The 20,473-nt window shown below is 43.8% G+C and overlaps 1 protein-coding gene across 14 annotated transcripts in view; it reads left to right on the top strand.

Moving 5' to 3' along the window:
• Positions 1-20,473, top strand: part of TACC2 (transforming acidic coiled-coil containing protein 2) — a 127,258-nt gene that overhangs the window by 27,672 nt on the left and 79,113 nt on the right. For 13 of the 14 annotated variants that reach the window (XM_072931318.1, XM_072931317.1, XM_072931319.1 and 10 more), the window contains exon 4: positions 5,902-11,163. The exons of the other annotated variant lie outside the window; for it this stretch is intronic. In XM_072931318.1, the coding sequence (XP_072787419.1) occupies positions 5,902-11,163 (5,262 nt within the window). The remainder of the gene's footprint in view (positions 1-5,901; positions 11,164-20,473) is intronic. 14 annotated transcript variants of the gene reach the window in all.

A 20,473-nucleotide genomic window follows, 5' to 3' on the forward strand; every position in this document is an offset into this window, starting at 1 on the left:
TAGCTTGCTCCTGAGAGTGCTGGCACATGCCTGTTTTGGGTGTCTTTTAAGTTACATCCTGCCAAAATAGAAACAAAGACAATAAACGGAAAATCTTTTGAAGTTCCACATTCCAGCTGTTTATTTTTAACTCGCTCCCCTGTGCTGCTTTGAACGCATCTTTTCCACCCTGAAGTGAACTCTGAGAGTCTTGAGGGCGTGTGACCTGCACCCCTCAGATGGAGGATCCCTGGGTGGAAAATTACCACATTTCCTTTTCCTCTGGGTGGTTTTCTTCTGTCCTCCACAAATTCTCACAATCTGCTTTTAAATGTTTGTCTTTTGGAACTCAAAATGTCTGTGGCTCAAACTTTATCATTGTTTCAGCCCAATCTTTTCTTACCTGCTACTCGCTGCTCCTGCATACAGAAAATAAGGTCATCAGTAATCAATACACAGAATCAGTAATTAATATACAATTAATCTGTGAACTTTCCACGTGGAATAAAAATGCTGAAGAGCCAGGACAGTGTGGAAGAGTCAGGCTTTGCAGTGGTGTCCATGAGAGGTGTAACCATGCCCTTCTCCTGGAATCCCCAGCTGGACAGCTCTACCCCAGAGGTGCTTTTCCAGCAGGTTCAGGAATGAAGCAGATGCATCAATTTAAAAGATAACTCATCAATTTAAAAGACAACACACCCCAAAAACACTTCAGGGGATGCAGAACCCTTTGTGGATGACCTTGCTGCTCTCCCAGCTGGAGTGCAGAACACAGATCTTGTGGGAGCCACAGAGCCACTGTGGGGTGACAGAGCTGCCACACATCCTGTGGGACACTCTGGCAGTGCCCTGCTTCCTGCTGGAACCCCAAATATCTCAGATGGAGACCAGGAGACACTCCTGGGATGGAATGGGAGACCTGGCCCTGCTTGCTTGCTGCAGCAGCAGTACAGCTTACCGCTTTCATGTTAGAATAATTTGGTTTGGTCATACTTAAACTACTGCAAAGGGCCTTCGTTTTATTCTGTGTATGGAACAAGGAGGTGAAAAGTGACTGGGGGTGGGGGAGAAGGGGAGGATAGTTCCCCAGAGGATGGTATAGATCATTATTCCTGCTTCCTGCTTTTTCCTGAAAGCTTAGATGCACAGGGAGGGTGGGGGAGCCTGGCTGCTGTTAGCAGCCCTTTAGCGATGATGGATTTCTCATGTGCTTGTTTACACTGAAAAGTTCAAAAAGTGAATTGTTCTGTCTCTAAAACTGTCACTTGCTTTGTTTTGTTTTGTTATTGGAAGGGAATATGGAAATGAATTCCATGTTCCTCACTAACTTTCAGTACCTCTTAGGGACAGATTAAAACGCAGGATTCCTTAACTCAAATCCTCCAGCACACCGTGTCCAAATGTGTAAACTCAGACTGCAGGCGCAGATCTCATGTGTCAGTGGAAGGAGAACAGAAACATTTGGGAGGCAGCTATACATGTGCTGTGGCTGCAGAGCTGGCTGTGCATTTGTTCCCCTCGGTGCTTTCTAAATTCATCCTCAGATTTCAGGCTCCTGGGAATAGAATATAATCACTCAGGCTCAGAGTTACATCAGCGTGGATGGCAACCGTATGTGACCTCTGGGATCCAGAGGCTTTGGCACTTGATGTTTTCCCCTCACAAATGTGGCTGGGTTGGGAGGGCTGCCTGTCCTTTCAACAATGACTGCATGTTTTAGAATGGGAGAAAAGGAATTAGAAATGGATATTTTGAATTATCTGCAGTTTTCTGTTATCTTCATTTCTTGATATCTTCATTTCTTGTTGTTTATCCAGTACACTTATCATGTTTGGGCATCTGTAAACCCCCTTTCCACACACACTCCCACTCAGATAGTAAATATTAAATGCCAGAGATTTTGTCTGGCTGATGCTGGTTTTATCTCCTGGCCCTTTGTCTTTGCTGTGGATGACAAAACAGATGAATGGGAGTTGTGACTTCAGGTGTTAATGGTTGATAGACTGGGTATGGCCCTTAATCTGGAAGTATTTATGGATGTGCAGCAAAAGTAATCTATTTCTTAACATCCTTTACAGCTTCACACCCTAAACACAGAGCAGGCAGTGCTCTCCTAATAAACAGCTTAGTAACTGGGCAGGACTCCTAAACTTTTCCATAAAATTCAGACTTGCCACAACTTGCCTTCTGAGGGTGGAAGAGGTTAACTTCAGCTATTAGAAATTAATTGCTACATTGGCAATGCACTTCTAAACAAGCAATTATCAATAATTGTTTATGCAAAACAAACATTTTAGGCATGCAAAGATTTAACTCGTTATTTGATGCAACTGGAAGGAAAATATTCATGTGCTCAGTATGTTAGGGCCTTGAAATTGCAAGTTCTTAACTGTATGATGAACTTCTAAGATGACGGAAAAATTCCCTTTGGTAACTCTTGAGTGCAGTGGGACACACATATTTCAAGTTACAGACACACCTATGTCTTTGCAAGACTGCATTTTCTTTTTTTTTAACATCATCTGTCACATGCAGCAATTATTCACAGCAAAATTACTTTCTCTGACCTTAACTCAACATGAACTATGAGGAACTCAAATGTTCTTCCATGCTTTGTCATTTGCAAGTTTTGTTTTAAGTAGGAATGAATTTTCCCCTTCATAATATTGAGCTAGGTCAGATTATCCACAAAAGAGACCATACTTTATTTTCCTGTGTTTTAAAATACCAACTTTTAGGGCCATAGCTTTATGTTGATAGTATTAAATGGGTTGTCTAAAAATACATGTTCCCTGAATGTAATTATTGATTTAATGTAGATTGGGTTTTACTCAAGGGAATTATCCTCAGCATGTGGTGTAATTTCCCAGTAGTGTTATTCCCTTTAAAAAGAGTGGAAGATAATGGGACTAGGTGTGACCTTAAGAGGTCATCCAGTCCATCCTTCTGCCCTAAAGCAGGATCAACTGTGCTTAAGGCACTCCCAACAGATGTTTGCCTAACCCCAACATGTCTTGCAGACAGAAAAGCAAGACTGCAAGTAATGAAAAGGAAGATGTAGGATATGTTCCCTGAATAGTTTTCCTTGTTAGCTCCATCAGAGGGAGAAATATAAATAGAGATACCCAGACAGGTCAGTCTGGGCCTATCCTGCTGAATGAAAACTCAGACCTTTCAGTTCTGTTGTGCTCTGAATAAAACATGGAGCGAGCTGCAGCAGCAGGATGACGAATCTGTGCTGCTCCACTCTAACAGTGATAGTTTAACTCACTGTCACAGCCTGTGCCAGCACTCTCATTTAATTCTGTTCAGCATACATTAATTACAAACTTGCCCCAATTCCTTCATCTGCTCCTGAGTAAAATGCACGACTTCTCAGCATTATTGAATTGAATTATTCAGCATTATTGAACCAGAAAAATTGTTTTGATTGATTCATAATGCTGAATTTGGTTCACAGGATTGCCATCTCCCTTGAACCTGCTAAGTCACAAGTTTATTTCTATGGCTCTTGACAAAGTTGACACTAGTATGGCAGTAGATAGTTCATGGGTTTGGATATTGTCATCAAGAATATTTAACCACATGTCTGGAGCTGTTTCATATTTAATAGCTGCAAAGAGAAGCCTAATGTTACAAAGAAGACGTGTGTAAAAGTCTTAAGAGAAAACTGAGTCAGGTGAAATCTGAAAAATGCAAATATATGATGATGAATGCTCTGTATAGTGAACATCACCAACATTTCCATCCCAGATTTGTTACTGTGCATTTACCAGCTCCATTGACAGATGGGATTAATGATAAGTAAACAACCAGAGATTAAAGATAAATGATAAGGAGCAATTATAACTGTGGATGGAATTTTCTGTCTTCCAGTGCTGTTTCACAGAGGGTAGAGGGGCTTTCCCCCCTCAACCTCCACCCAGTTTTGTTGTCCTCCAGATCACAGTATCTGTGACAGGAGCTCACTTCCAGAGTGAAGAACCCTGGGCACGAAACTGCTAATGAGCAATTTAGCCAGTAAGAAGATAGACCTGCAACACAGCAAAAAGCCTGAATAACAATCAACTCCCACTTCTCCACCCCCTCCCCAGTTCCATGTTGCGGTTTCCGTCCCTCCTCTTCTAATTAAGCTTCCCTGAGTGCAAAATTATTGTCAATAATGAAGTGTATTCCTTGCTTGAGGAAAACCTCCTGGCATCTCCCTGCTGTTTGCTCATGCCCTGTCATGCCCCGTGTTGTCAGTGATCCAGCAGACACCAAATATTCTATTGCCATCCCTGGTATTCCCAGTGTCAGTAAATTTCATATGGTAAGTGTTTTCAGTGTGCTAGGGAGAGGAAAATTCCTCTGAGCAAAACCATTAGAAAATGGTTTAAATAAAATGTATTGGTGCTATGAATTAAATGTTCAAACCCATGACAAGCCTTGCTGAAACTTGTTTACACTATATATGAATTGTAAGTTATATTTTACCTTACATTTTAGGCTTAGCCTTAATACAGGCAAATTTCAAAGCTCTTTAAAGCCTAGTTTGTTTTCCACTGCAATGACTCTGAAGAAGGTTTTTAGGACCTGAGACAGACTCATATTCAGCTTTAGGTGCAGCAGTCCCTAAAGAAATTTTTTGTTGGGCAGTTCTCAGAATAAGAAGGGGTCTTGGCCCCCCCTGGAAGTGCATTTTGTGCATGGTAGCACAGCCCAAGATGCTGTGTTTGCAAAAACACAAACCTAATCTGCAGGGACCCCACAGCTGGTCACTGACTCACTTCTCCATCACCTATTTTGTGTGTAAAACTCAGGCAGAGAAGCAGAGAGAGGCTTCTCAAATTTCTGGATATTACTTAAAATCCAATCTATGCTTGGCCATACAGGAGGTGTTTTAAGCATCTTTTCCAGCTCCAATCTAAAGGGAACTTGGAATTTCTGAAATGTAACCTGTCACTGCCAAGCTGTGGCAAAGCTCTGAGCCATCTCTCCTTGTGCACTGACCACCCAGCACCTGGCAGTGTGTTTTCTGTGTCCTGCTTTGCTTGGGATTCATTATTTCATGCCAAGAAAACCCTGCTTCTTGCTTCTCTGTACAATCCTACACAGATGTTTCTCTCCATATTCCCATGCCCAGGCATGGAGGATGAGTGAGAGAACAAGGTTAACCTATTTCATCACCTACAAACCACAGTATGGAAAAAACTGAGGTCCACACAGTGAAAAATACTTAAAATAACTTTTCCTTATTGCAGTTAGTCATCTCTGATTCCACTTTTTCTATCTTTAATGGGTGGAGATAGAGAGCACAGCAAGGTTTACAGCTTGGGTGCACTGAAATCAAACACTGCAATGACATGAGCTCATCATTTGGGTGTGGATGGTGGCACAGCAGCATCCCACACTCAGCAGGGTGAGCCCTCTGACCTTTTGGTGAGAATCAGCCGTGCTGATTAGTTGGAGAAAACATTCAGCAGATGGGCCCTTCTTAATCTTCTGCTACACACTCGAGTACAGCCAGATAACAGCACTTACTGTGTAGCTGTGCCAAAGTGTCTCTTAGAAGCAGAAACAAAAAGCCTTTCTTTGAGGTGCTGTGTGTTTTCTCAGTGTTATTTTTTCACCCCCCATTTTTCCCCTGTTGCTCCTTTTGTCTGTCAGGTGTGTGTCCCCTCTCCTCACACTGCTCTCAGATTTTGGAGTGGTTAAAATGCATGCCATGAGCACGGTGGCTCTCAGGTAAGACTGGGAGCACACTTCACAGAGTAATAATCATTTAAACCACCGTTCATCTGATAGTTTAACTGCTGAGAGCAGATTTTCAGCTTCTCGGTGCACGCACTGCATGGCTTTGAAACGTCGGTGGCACAGAACGGTTTTTATTCTTTGCTTCTTTATTGACATGAAACAAATAAACGTTTCCATTGTTGGCAGCATCGGTAATGAAGGCATCAGTAGCCACAGTGCTGAAGAGCAACCCAGCCCAAATTGCAGCCCGGGGTGTCCAGAGGGGACGGGACAGAACGCTGCCTTGCAAGAGCAAGGACAGACAGACTCTGATTCCTTAAAGCGCTCTGCTGAAGCAAAGGAGAGAATCCTGCCTGTCCCAGGCTGTCCCAAAGAACCTGCCACAGGCAGCAGTGACAAATCACTCACCTCAGCCTGCGACAGAGCACAGCCATCACCTGGTCCAGGGGACGACAAAGAAGAGGGATCAGCACACGCTGGATCTGCGGACAATTCTGCTGCCTCCGGTACCAAAAGCAGCGAGAATGAGCCCAGAATGCCACGCCAGGAGCCCAGCCCTGCACTCCCAGCAGTGCAAGGAGCCACAGCAGCGAGTTTGGGTGAATTAGGATCACTCCAGCTGGATGAGCAGCTGGGTGGCATGAGGGAGCCACATGGCAGCACGTTTCCCCGGGGTGAAGCAGCAGGAGATTGTTTTACTGCTCAGGAGACCGAGCAGGAGCGAGGAGTTTTGGAAGTAGGTCAGCTGCAGGCAGTAATGCAGCAAGGTAGACAGAAGACAGATGGTGGAGAGGGTCTGCTAATGAAAAAGGAAACCTTAATCCCAAATTATCCAGCAACAGGAGGCTCAGATGGTGAAAAATTTGGAGCGATTGCGAATGCTCAGGGCTTCACTGAGATCTGTAATCTACAGATGGGGGCTGAAACAACAGCTAAAGGGAATGAGGCAAACCCAGCTCTATCTGGAAGCAAAAAGGAGCAATCAGAACCCTGTACTTTAATGTCAGAGTTGCCTCCTAGCCCTCCAAATCTCTTCCTGGTACCAAAGCCTGAAGAGCCTTCGAGGGAATATGTGCCTGGAAATGGCTCTCAAGATCCAGAGAGTGAAGCAGTGAAAACAGCCCCTGAAAAAAACAAACCCCTTTTTCAGAGAGAGCTTCAAAAGCAGGATGAGCTTGTTAGTGCCGAGAGTTTCAGTGTGCCTTTATCATTTGAGAGAGAGGAAGAAGAAAAATCAGCTGTCACAACTGTAAACCCAAAAGAAGCCAATAGCAATGAAATCATAAAAGCTGATGATGTGTCTAGAGAAAGCAACACACTCTCTGAAACAGAAAGCATTATCAGTCCCACCAAAGAAAATTCAGTGGTAGATAAAAGATTATTACTGGAAGAATATGCATTAAGTACTTCTTTGAGCAGATCCACAGAGCTGCATCAAAAAGAAACGGGGGCGGATGTAACAGGAAGAAAAAATGGAATCAGAACAGAGGATGCACAAGTGTCAGAAACCAGTGAATTACCTGAGGGCTTGAGTGAGGCAGGAAGACAGCTATTGAGCTCTGTTAGTACCCACCACCAGGACATGGAAAATACCCACTTGGAACATGACCCTGAAAAATCCAGTCTTTGTGAAAACACTTCAACAGGTGACCTGGGGGAAGAAGGTGGGGGAAAACCTCTGAATTTGGACAGTAACTTTAAATCACCCAAAGGGAATTCCCAGCCTCGTGGTTGTGAACCTGAACAACAAATGAGCAAAGAGAAAACGGCTGCCCCTGATGGCCTGGAGAACAAGCTGGTGGCTTCACTGCAGCTGGCCAGGGAGGAATGCCCAGGGAGTTTTGATGGCTTTAACACTGAGGCAGAAGGCAAAACTTGGGAGCAGTCAGGCTGTACCAGGACTGAAAAGGTTTGTTTAGATGGTGCACACAGTTCACTGCTCCTCCACCCTGGGAACAATCATATTAAGCAGAGTAAGCAGGATGAGTCCTGGGAAAAGGCTTTTGCTAGAGAAGCTGTGCTGGAATCTGAACCCAAAGCTGAGAGTCAAGAAAAGCCTGAGAGCTCCAGCAAGTCAGGAGAAAGTACAAAAATGCCAGAATTAAAACTTGATCTCCGGGCCTTAAATGAGTTGGCAGGGACCATGGGAGAAACCAAGGAGGCTTCCCAGGCTCTGGAAACCACAGAAAAGAACAGTCACATCACCAGGGCACCTCACAGAGGAGCAGAGCAGGAACCTGCAGCTGCACACAGCAGTGCTGGGGATGGAAATCAAAATGAGGGAGTTCAACAAGAGAAGCACCAAACTGCAGTGAAAAGTTCTGTGGAGGATGAAGATTTGGCTCAGAGAGGTAAATGTAAATCGGAGGTGCAAGCTCAGCTGGAGCACGTGGCTGCAGAAAGTCACAGAAATGCACAGATGGATCATTCAGAACAGACACCTGCGGGCGTTTCAAACAACCCTGACACACAATCTTCTGTGCCAGGTCCAGCACTGCCCCAGAGTGGCTCTGACAGGCCAAAGGAACAGGAGGAGGATGACAGCAGCGCTGAGGATGTGAGCAAACACGGGCACGGCGGTGTGACCACGCTTAATTTGCGAGATTGCAAGGAGCAAAACAAAACCCATCTCGAGGCAGAAGAGAAGTGCTGCAGTAAGCAAAACTCAAGCAAGCCCGAGCAGGGTGATAATTCTTTGATCTCAGCGAGGCAGCATGAAGCAGCGTGTCAGAGAGACACGTTTTGTAAAGAACTCGGAAAGAATGAGCAGCCAGGCAGCGTGTGCAGGAGGGAGGATAATGCTGGTGGAAGCTGTGCTGCTGCTGGAAACACAGGGACACAGCATTCAGCAAGTGCCACTAACATATCACAGGCTTTGCCAAGAGATACAGAAATAGCACATACTTCTGATCATTCTGAGAAAAATGATCCTCAAATATCTCCGCCAGAAATGCAAAGCAAAATGCCATTAATGGCAAAAAACTCTGAAAATATTCTGACTGCTGATGGGGGAGTCATCCAGAAAAATGGAAATATAGAGATGAATTGTGAGGACAGTGCTTCTGTCCCAGAAACAAGCAATATAAAGCCTGATACAAGTCAAGGGGCACAAGGATCTCCTTCACCATTACAGGCACACAGGGAAGTCATTCCCACTGATGACCCATATAAATCCAGCTCTATTCAAAATGCAACAGAGCAGCCTGGTTATTGTCAAGCAGATTTTACAATTTCTGCACTCAGCCATCCCAGCCAGCAACCTGGAAACAACAAGGGTACTGGTGGGGGATCGCTAAACAACGAGCTGGAAGTTGTAGCATCCCAAAACACCTTAGAAGGTAACTCTAACTTGCAGAGTCCCCCAGGTCCTCAGGTGTCAGCACCCTTAGGTCCCTCACCCAGGGTAAGCACAGGTAAAACAGCAAATTCAGAAAACAGCTCTGCAGGGAATGTGTGTGTGAGTGAAAAAGACTGCCCAGACCAAAGTCTTCAGGGTGATGGAGACAGAATGTTTGCCCTGTCAGAGACTTTGAATGTAAAGCAGAGAACTGGAAACTTATCACACTTCAGTTCTGAGAAGCTGAAGAAAGAGATCTCTGCAATTAAATCCAAAAAAACAAAAAGTGAGCTAAACTTCAAAGAACAGCAAAGTGACAGTTCAGCAGAGTCTCTGTTAGCACTCCCTACTACAGAAGGGAAGCTGCTGAGCCTTTCATCATCACGAGAAGGCTGTAATGAGGAAATTGCAACCAATATCTGCATGGATGACACGCAGAAAAAGATCTTAGAGAAACCTGGGAATTCAGAAAAAATGGAAGCGCTTTCAAAAGAGAATAATAACATAACCAGGGCAGACATCAGCGTTTCCGAGCAGTCTGCAGAGAACTCTGGAAGGGAGCATGAAGCTCTGACTTGCAGCTCTCTGGACATTGGCTCCAGCATCCCAGACTTCAGGGAGCACATCAGCCAGATTTTTAAAAAAACTGTCCACAGCACACTGAGTGCTGAATTACCCCAACTTCTGACTGAAAACCATGCAGGCTTCAAGCAGAGTCCAGTGGCCAAGGACACAGCAGAACTCTGTGGTGCTGAGAACTTTTCAGAACCAAACGAGGCGGGCGAAGGAGCTCCCGAGGGCACCTCAGCAGCAGAGGGGCAAGAGTTGTCTTTAGCTACTGAGATTTCCTGCAAAGCTGCCGAGGGCAGCTCTCTGCAACAAGAAAACCCAGGGGCAGAGCTGCCACCAGCAAGTCTCCAAGACCCTGAGGAAAGCAGGCAGCCCTGTGGCTGTTTAGAAGTGGTCCCTGGCTTGGATGGCGCTCCATCTGCCGAACAAGCTCCGGAAAATCTGCAAAAGCCAGGCAAACCCACTGAGAGCAGTGAGATGGAAAGAGAGGAGGGCGTGTGTGCTGGTGGCGTTGATCCTGAATCACTAATAAGCTTAGAGATAAAGAAGCAAGGACCAGCTTCATTTGATGGGGCAGCAGCTGAGAACTTCCCTGTGTGTTCTGACAGCCAGCAGCAGCTCACCGGCGCTGCTCTCTCTGCAGGCGATGTTCAGGGGAGGCACGTAGAAGATGCTGCTGCCACAGAGGGAAATAACTTAATTACAGAGTGCAATGCAGAACCAGTTCCCTCTGAAGAGGATGTAAGTCTTCCTGCTGCACAGTGCCAGGATCCCGAGCCAAATGAACAGGAGAAAAGTGAGTACGGTGATGCAGACGTTGCCAAGAGCATCTCTGACATGGCAGCTTCAACTCTTGTCCCGGGAGGATCTTACAACCACGGAGAATTACCAGGCAATTTCAGTGTGTCACCTGAGGGAAAACAGGAGGCAAACATTCACAGCAATTCTGTGCATGATTTTAGGTCTCAGAGTGACATGCAGCTGATACAGGACGAAGCAGTAAATGGGAAATGCTTGGAAACACCGGGAGATTCTCAAGATGCCCAGCAAGGAAAGAAAGTGGCCATGGATGGGTTAATAAATTACTTAAAAACCGAAGTAAGCCAGGATGATTGCTTGCAAACTGACTGTAAACTAGAGTCTGGCAGTATGACTGAGGGAGATGTGAAAGAGAACAGTGACACAGTGTTAAGCACAGCAAGGACAGGTCATGAAAAAAGTGGAGACATCCCTGAAACTGGTACTGCAAGGATGTTAGTCACTGCTGAGGGACACCTACCTATAAACACGAGCACTGAGGAGCAGCAGGCAGACCTGGACAAAAATCACTCTCCAGCCCTCCCTGTGATGGAGCAGGGCGAGGATTCTGCACGTGCAGGTCTTGTTGTTGCTGAAAATCAGCCAAGCAAGATGAATTCGGGACACGAAAGCTCCCTCCAGGATGGCAAAGGAAAGCTATCACCTCCTGCATTAACTGAGCCCAAGAACCTTGACCTCAGTGAACTTCAAGACATGGCTGTGGCAGGATTACCCTCTGAAAGGTATTTACTTTGAATTACTTCGTGAAATGCTTGGCAGGAGCCCAGGGCTGGAGAGGGCTGCAATTTTCCAGGCAGGTGCCCGTTGTCTGGGCAGTTTGGGAGGGCATGTCACTTACCCTGTTCTTAACTTTATCTTAAATATATGTTGCTTCTAAATGTGGATTATGTGGAAATATATATATATATATATATATATATATATATATATTTGTAAGGACAGAGAGGTCCTGAAGCTGAGGAGCAGAGTTCTGAGCTGTTCCCTCTGCTGGACCAGGTTCCTGTCCATACCTGTGTGGGTTTGCTTCCCAGCGTTCTCACCTCGTAGCCTGAAGTCAGGCATACAAATTGCACTTCCTAGCCTTAAGTTAGGAGACTTTTGCCTCAGTTTTGGTGACCCAGTTAAAAGAGACCTGCAGCATTCACATGGTGTAGTGCAGTGTTTAAAAACAAGCCTAAGGAGTAACCCAATTACTCACAGTTAGTTGTCTGGGCCTCCCTCTTATCCTCCAGTACAATATAATTGCACTGACAGTACCTTTGATCACCGTGTTATTCAGTGTTTCTAATGACATGGAGTTGTTTCAGATGTGAATTCTTCTGAGCTGGGATTTGTGGAGCCTCAGAGTTGCTTTTTTGGTTTTATTTATTCTTATTTTCCAAACCTAGCAATAAATGCTTTAATAAAGTTGAGACTTTTTTTTTTTTCTTTTTTAATGAGCTTCTACTTTGCTGTTTGAATTCCTAGTTTGAGATGCAGTTAATTCATGATAATTATGATCTTAGAGCAGGTGATTTCCCTTTATCTAGTCATGTCACTGCTTCCTCTGTAACCTCAGAACTTCTTTGCATGCTGTCCCTCTCTTTTCTGTATCAGAGGAGGCAGTGATGGCTGAGACAACAGCAGAGCACAGGGAAAAGCTAAACTATATCAGACAATGCCAAAAAATGGTCTGCAGGGGTGGAATCTTCCTAAGTAATCCCAAAAACATAGATGGCACCAACTGACCAATGAGGGAAAATGTTCCAGTGCCACATTCCTTCAAGGCTGAGGGGATAAAACCATATTGTAAGTGAAAATTCCTGAAGTGGTTCAGTTGTGGTGAGAATGTGGGGGAGTTCTGCCTGCTGGGATGGAGGCTGAATGTCATCTAATTGTGTGAGCAGAATGCACATTAGAAAAATACTAGAAGTGTTGGAAACTAAGACAAATATATGACTTTCTCTTGAAGGATCTGTCTATAAAATGACAAGGAAATTAGACACTGTTATTTCACTTGGGGTCCTTCCTTTTTTGTTTGCTTCCCTTCATACAATGGGAGGCTTCCCAGTGGGCAGCTTTGAAATTCCCAAAGCAACTGCTGGCAGGGGCTGGCTCAGGAGCCATAAGGGACTCAGGGCAGTGCATAAATCTGTGCATGTGTTTCACATCAGGGTGGGTACCATGCTTTAAATAAATACCTGTGGCAGGCAGGGCAGGGCTCTTGAAGCAGCTGCTGACAATTCACGGAGTGCTTGCTTAATGCTTGCATATGCTTCAAGAATTCATTATCACCTGTTTTTCCAGCGTGAGGGGTTGCATCAACAGGCAGCTGCTCATTTTGGACTGTGGCTGAAACACTGGGGACTCTCAGAGGTCCAGAGGAGCCTCTGCTCTGGTCAGGCTCATTTTTAGAGCAATATGCATTTGTATCACAAAAAAGAAGCAGAGAGCATTAGCTGAGCTGGCTGGTCTGTCTTCCTCAGGTCCAATACACTGACCAGTCCAGTTTTCCTCAGAGATTAAAACTGGGTTTGTTTGTGTCATTAAATGTCAAGGTGTATTCCATATGTCAGCCACAAAGCCTTGAGTGCTTTGCAGTGGTTTATTGCCCTGTCATCCTTACAGAGGATAAACTACTACAGCCATGCAAAATGAGGTGCATGTTTCTAAGAGCTGGCTGTGAGCTCTCAAAATAAATACCAATAAGAAGTAAATTATGTTTAGGAGAAGGAGATGGTTCTGAGAACCATTTAGAACCTTCTTACTGAGAAGGTTCTGAATTATTTCAGCTTTGTTTTCTTCCCCTTCCACCTCTTCTGTATAACTCCCTCTCTTACAAGATCCCTCATATTGAAACCCCACTGAACTTTGCATGAGGGGGTAAGTTGTGTGATCTGACTCTTAAATTCTTGTTGGGATTTCTTCCTGGAGAGGAAAGAGAGGAATTTCTTCCCTTTGTGGCTGTGGCCTGGGAGGAGGCTGGTCTGGAGATGAACAAGCACTGCCTGCAGGATTCCTGCCCCCATCACCTTTATGGGGGCAGCTCTGGTCAGCTGATGAGGAGAGCCCTTGTGTCTGCAGGCAGCAGCACAGCACCAATCATTTCCCTGCAAATCTTCTCTAAAAAAGACAGTCATTTTTGGAGAGGAGATTGTGGCTGAAGCCACACTTCTTTGTGGAACTGCAGCTGTGCTACTAGCAGAAGCAGGGAAGAGTTGGATTTTGGCAAACCTGTCTGTCAGCACAGAAAAAAAAAAAAAAAAAACCAAACCAAAAATCAACTTGTTCTGATTTTTAAGTCTCTCTCTGTTTCTGTTTTTAACTCTCTTTACCAGGTCAATAAGAGAAAACCTGTATTCATAATGGCCACATTTTGGCATCAAAATGTCACTATTCCCACTTACTGGGCTTCCATTTGCTTCACTTTTCTATCTGAGCTTTACTTGGAAAGGAAGACCAAGACTTGAGGGTTTTTTTTGGTTTGTTTTTTTTCTCCTTTTGCAATTGAAACCCACATTTGTGTAATGTAACCCACATTTGTGTAATGCAACCTACACATCTTTTATTTATGGAGGGAGAATGGAGGGAGTCCTTAAGTCCCTGAAATGCTCCTGTTTGCACCGTGGACTGTGACAGATGTTGGGAAGAGCATGGAATAAAATTGGAAAGGATGGCCAAATTGTAGGGATGTTTAGAGGTGGGATGGATTTTTTGATAAGCTGCTGTAATTCAAGTGGCTGGCACGTGCAAGCTGCCATTGCCTCTTGGAAAAAATACTGAGGGAGATTTTTGAGGGGAGGCTGTGAAGCCATCCCCAGATGTGCAGGTGCAGGGAGCACGTTGCACGTGGTGGCTGATGTGCTGGTTTGGCAGAACTCTGGGTTTGTTCCCAAGCCTCTGGGTGCTCCAGGCTCGCAGAGATGCTCAGGGTGCAGTCAGGGAAGAGCACAGGGAGCTGTGAGCACGCTGCAAGCAGTGACACCCATGCTCTGAGGGAATGCAGAGTTCTGCTGCACTGACTCCCATCACTTATCAATCAAAACAATATTTTTATATGGGAAGTACATGGCAGCAGTTGGAGTCAGCAAAACTACTTGAAAAACCTTCCTTATGTCCTCTTCATAGGTCAGACAAGATCTCTAAAGTTGGTCCAGACATACTTTTGGATTTGCTTCATTCTTTGTTCTTGCCATCAAAAATTGGCAGGTTCAGTAACTCCAAAAAGAATGTTCGCTCCTTAGTAAATATGGTCTTTTTATTGTCTGATGACAAATACAGTATTAAATATTTTAACAGTCTTGCTGGATGAGGTGGGGAATGTAGAATTGCTTTTCAGATCAGGCAAGTGGGTTTTGAGCACTAAGGCTTTGTTTCTTTGTTTTGTTAGCATCTAAAAACAAGAGTTTGGAGTTAAAAGGAAACTTATCAAAACATTGATTGTGCAGCTCTTTATTTCCCTATTTTTTAACTTCAAAATCAATTCATGTGTGTAGCACCTCAGGCTCACAAAGCAAAGGGAACAGTAGCTGGAGGTGATTTACACATAAATGAAATGCACAAAATTAATGAAGTCATTTATCTCTCCTGCCCTTCTTCCTTTGTATCTGAATTCTTTCTCTTTATTTTCCTCCCTTCTTACTGTCATTGTCATCCTTAGCAGGTGCAGCTGTCAGTACAGTTGTGCCTGTGGAGATGCCTGCAGTCCTGAACTGAATTAACAGGATGGGCAGTTCTGAGGGAATTTCATCTGTGTGAAGCATGAGATATTGAAGTTCGGTACTTTTCTATTCACAGAAGAGTAAAAATTAAGATAACTTTGCTCTTACCCAACAAACATCTCCCATTGCTTCCTGGGAAGTGAAAGGGAATTTTGCCAGCCACTCTCATGAAATCCATTGACCAAGCTGATCTCTGGGTTAGTCAGCATTGAAGTATTTATGAAATTTGTAAAGTATTTATAAAATGCTGATTGGACAGTATGTCCTGCTGTATTCAAAACACATTCCAGTGAAAAAAACAAGTATGTGAGACCATACCACACATTCATAAGGTAACTATTGACATGGATGGGTGATACATGAGCTGCTGTTTTCACACATCCTTGTGCTTCTCAAGACATTGCATTTATTTAACCAAATACAGAAATTTGCTGAGCAAATCCAGCATCGACACTGCCATACTTTGTCCAATGTCTGCACAGGAAGTTTAGCATCATTTTTTTGTCTTCTTTCCTCATTAAATAAAAATTACTTTCAGATTACTTTGTTTTTCATCCTAATTAGATTGTCCCAGATGTATTTTTCAACCTTGCTTCTTCCAAATAATCTGCCTGTTTTCTCAAAATCATTTCTGCATCTTACAGATCCCCTGTTCTCTCTGTTCCAACACAATATCTTCTGGCTTCTTGGAAAATTGGATGTACCATGGAGCTTCTTCCATGGTCCCTCTGTCTAATAGAATATGTAAAATAGGATTAGCTCCAGCTTTGAACCCCGTGGAAAGCATCTCTGAAAACAGAATTACAGTCACAAGGATGTGTCTAAAGAGCTAGAATTCCATAGATCTTGCATTACTCTTTTCTATTTTTCCTCCTGTCTTTTATGTTGATTCTTTGGAACCTATTTTATCTATACTGGTCCAGGTATGTGGAAATCCACAGATGCATTGCTAAAAACACGAGGGGATTTTTTAGTTGTTGCAATTCCTTAACATCTGGGTACCCTGGAAAAAAAAAAATGTTGTATGGATCTGTTTGGGCCTGTTCATATACAGTCACCTCACAGGTAAATTCTTACATTCTATTTGCCTAGAAGTTGTTCTCCCTCTCAAATTGCAGTAATAAGTGCAGAAATGTTAATTGCTGCAATCAAAGGTGTGATTGCTCTGGATTTTAAGGCCTGTGTGAAATGCTGACTGCCACCATCCTGTGCTGTGGGCAAGCACCAGCCCCAAAATGTGATGGTAACCTGCTTCTCCTTGCTGAAATTCGCTGGCACATCCTCTTTGAGCCAGACTTCCCCTTCCCCAATTTGGTATCCACCATGCTCAGTGAAATAAGCAGCTGTCCAAAAGTGCCCCAGGACTGCACAGGGCTGTCTCTAATTTAATTTCACTAATTGACTTGCTTTCCCTCGTGGTACATTCCTTTCCAGACAGCTGTGGGAGAGGCTGCAGCCTGCCCTTTGAGGGGGTAAATGCTGGCCCAAAATCTCTGCTCCACTGCGGAGATCCCAGCAAAGGACTTGGCCCTGAGCCTCTGGCAGCTCAGCCAGGGAGAATTCTGCCCTGTCCTGCCATCCTTTTCCACCCACACCATCCTACAAGCACTGTACCCACAGTTGTCCTGCTCTGCTGAAATAAGAGGGCAAATTGATTGTTCAACAGATAAAATAATCAAATTAGGAAGACAGACTGTATGTAGGCAAGTAGGATTTAAGTGATTCATTGGTCTGGTGTTTCCCAGCCCCCAGCTTGTCAATCTTGGCTTATCTTTGTCCATAGTGATCTGAAAAACATGGAGCATGTGCTCCATGAAACTCATCAAATTGCTTTTTTTAAATTCTTCTCCAGACTGTTTTTCCTAGCTGCTTTGGCTGTTGAAGCACAAACAGTGTAATCAATGAAGCCTTTTTTATTTTTTTTTTTTAAGGCACTCAAGAGCTTATGTAAAATCTTTGGAATTTGTAAGCATGATAACATTGTTATGTTCTCCTAGCTGATAGAAATATCAAAGCCAGCTAAGAATAACTCTGCAGCAGACAGAGAAGATTGGATTTGTTTCCTGGAATGGAAGCAAAAGCATGAATACATCACTCAGTTACTAACAACTAAGGAAAAAAAATAAATAGACACTTAAAAATTCCATTTCCCCTTCCTAACAATGTTATTAAATACTCGAAAGATAGAGTTAGTTTGAGAGATAGAGTTATATTTTAAAGTCTCCAAAATTTTCCACATCTTCTCTTTTTTTTTTTAATGTTGTGATGGTGCATGAAACTTATATTACAGCTACCATTCTCCAAATCTTGTTTTTCTGGTAGAAACTCAAACTTGATTTGCTAGAGAAGTTATCATTGGTATTTGTGAGGCTTTGAGTCTAGCCTAGGGTTTTCTAAAAACCAGTCTTATTTAATTGGAAATTTGCAAAATGGCAGTTTCTCATCACTTTTATCCTCCAAGATGTAATGGGTTATAACTAAACTTTCCTTTAGATTAAGGTGAAAGGCTGGGAATTTAAAGACACAACCATCCTAAAGCCTCTCCAGTACAAATTGCTGGGAAATGCACAACCTAATTTTCAGCCACCACAAATGATGGTTGTGGGCAATTTGTATGTGGAAAGAAGTGGAAATACAAAGTTCAGGTGTTTGTTACAGATGTGGCTTGGTGTTTCAGCCAGGCTCTCTGCTGTTAATTGGATCTGTGGTTTTGCAGAGTGAATGACTGTGAACCTCTGGCTAGGAAATGCAAACAAGAAACTCCTGTTTTATTGTAAAACTGAAGTACATTTATATGAATTTGTTGCAGAAGGGTCTTCAAATGGGTACCAAGTTTTCACAAACAATGATTTAAAATCACACATACATTTTTTGCAGGGCCATGTAGTGGTAGGCCAAGGGAGAATGGCTTTAAAATCAAAGAGGGCAGGGTTAGATTGGATATAGGGAAGAAATTCTTCCCTGAAAGGGTGGTGAGAGCCCTGGAAGAGGTTTTCCAGAGAAGCTGTGGCTGCCCCATCCCTGGAAGTGTCCAAGGCCAGGCTGGACAGGGCTTGGAGCAATCTGGGATAGTGAAAGGTATCCCTGCCATAGCAGGGGGGTGGCTCCTATAAATGTCCCTTCCAGCCCAGCCCATTCTGTGACTCCACAATTTACATTTTTTAAGTGTCTCCCGCAGTGTGTGCCATCCTGATGCTTTCTGGACTTCCCTTGCAGCACTTCCCTGAGAGCCAGGGAAGGGTTTGGACCCTGGCACAGCCATCCTCTGGGATGTCTCCTGCTCCCAGTCCCTCTCATCAGCTGCTCTGGTCCAGCTCTGGCCTCCAGAGAAACCTTCTTGGCATCTCTTTGCCCTGCCCCAGCCCTGGCACAGCAAAAGGCTAAGGAATGAACAGGTAGAGGCATGTTGTTTGAGAAAAATGAGCATTTATTCCAAAAATGCTGGGTTTGGTTCTGTTAGCAGGAACATGGCTTGTCTGTGGCCACGGCTTTGTGCCAGACTGCTGCTCGCAAAGAAAATTAACATTTATTTTAATGAATCATCCTCTTTGCAGGGTTTCCCTCCCCCCCAGGGCAGTTATACCTGCAGAAGCTATTTGTGAAATGGCTTCCAGATGGCAAAAGAGGTTAATTTCCCCCAAAATGAGAGGGGGACTGCATCCTTGTACCTGTATCAAAAATCACAGTAAGTTTTTCCATGGCTGGTTTCCTACTGCTTGGGAAGCAGGATATGATAGAGATGCTGTCCCCAGAAAGTTTTAACTCTGAGGCTCATCTTAATTCTTTGTCAGAGTGGGTGCTGCTGGCTCCAATTCCTGCAGGCAAGTGAGCTCTCCCCACACCGTGCACAGTGAAAATCCATGCCCTGCAGCTCAGATGGTGCTGGCACTCTACATGTCTTTCAGCATTTTTTTAACCCATTACAGTGTCTGATTTGATGTCTGGGGATCATTTGGTGTAGTCTTCTATTTCCTGTTCAGGTATCTGAATTGTTAAAAGCAGCAATGAATGGAGGGGAAATCCATCTTCTGCCCTCAAACCAGGTGGGAAAGTTCTCTAACACAAAATTTACCTGAACAAAAATCTGTTGCCTCTTTTTGCTTATAAAAGATCAGACAAGGGTTAAAAGTAGAAACAGTTGACTTCTTTAACAATAGAGTTAATAAATTAAAAATTGGACATTTTCCCCCCTGCAGCTCAGTTCTGAATTGGTGCTTTAAGAAGTCCATGAGGTATCATTGTACCTTAATACTAAAAGGAGATGCTCAGTCCTGCTACAGGCTGGACCGAGCTCTGAAGAGGAAGTGTTAGTTTTGTCACCCAAAAACCCAAGTTTTGGCACCACTGAGGAATTTGGAGGCATGGAGTCAGCTGGGAAACTAACTCAGCTAAACTGAGTCTCTGTAACCCCAGCATTTTATCCAAAATATCTCCATTGCTTACCAAATGCCCAATCTACCAACTCTCTTGCTGTGGGAGAGATATGAAGCTTACGGTTATTGTATGGTGTGTTCTAAACATGATAATAATCTCTCTGGGGAGACACTCAATTAATTCCTTGGGTGCTGGCAGCTCATATATGCAATTTGGTGTATCCCCATGCAGACTTAATTACCTTAAAGCCCTTCTTTTGGGTTGTAATAAACCCATAGGAAACCCAAGAGACTAATAAGGGCAGGCAACTAATTAAAACTGCTCCAGTTTCTTCGAGGTAAAGAAACCTGTAAGGAAACAGGTAGAAACCTATGGAATGAAAGAAACTTGTAAGAAAGCAGGTAAAGGAAGTTATTAGAAGGCAGGTAAAGAAATCCATGAGAAGGAAGAGAACCTATATAGAAGGCAGGTAAAGAAATCCATGAGAAGGAAGATTAACCTATAAAGAAGGCAGGTAAAGAAACCTATGAGAAAACCTGGGTGACTTTAGGAGCTGGAATTTAACGCAACAATTAAGCCAAGATTAAAAATTGTTTGGTTTAGATTTTTGAAAAATGTGATTTATTCAGCTATAAACACGTAACGCTTCAGTAAAAGCTGTTAAAAAGTTTTACATCTGCATCCTGAAAACATTTTTTAAAGTTCTGCTTAAAGTTGGGCAAAACAACTGAAACTTCAAACAAAAAGTTGCCAAACACCATCAATTCAACCAGGCTCTTCTTAAGCGACTTGGGAGCTATGCGTGTGTGCTTTAAGCGCTACACACACCGTAATTTAATCTCTCCACATCCCCTCCCCTCCAGCGGATGGAAACTCCGAAATTCCGCGGTAAAACCGAGGAGAGGGGGGGAAAAAATCCCTTAAATAAGAAAAAAAGTAGCCAGGTGTGAGGCGGGCA

The sequence above is a fragment of the Taeniopygia guttata genome, chromosome 6 (genome assembly GCF_048771995.1).
Source record: "Taeniopygia guttata chromosome 6, bTaeGut7.mat, whole genome shotgun sequence".
Lineage (NCBI taxonomy): Eukaryota > Metazoa > Chordata > Aves > Passeriformes > Estrildidae > Taeniopygia > Taeniopygia guttata.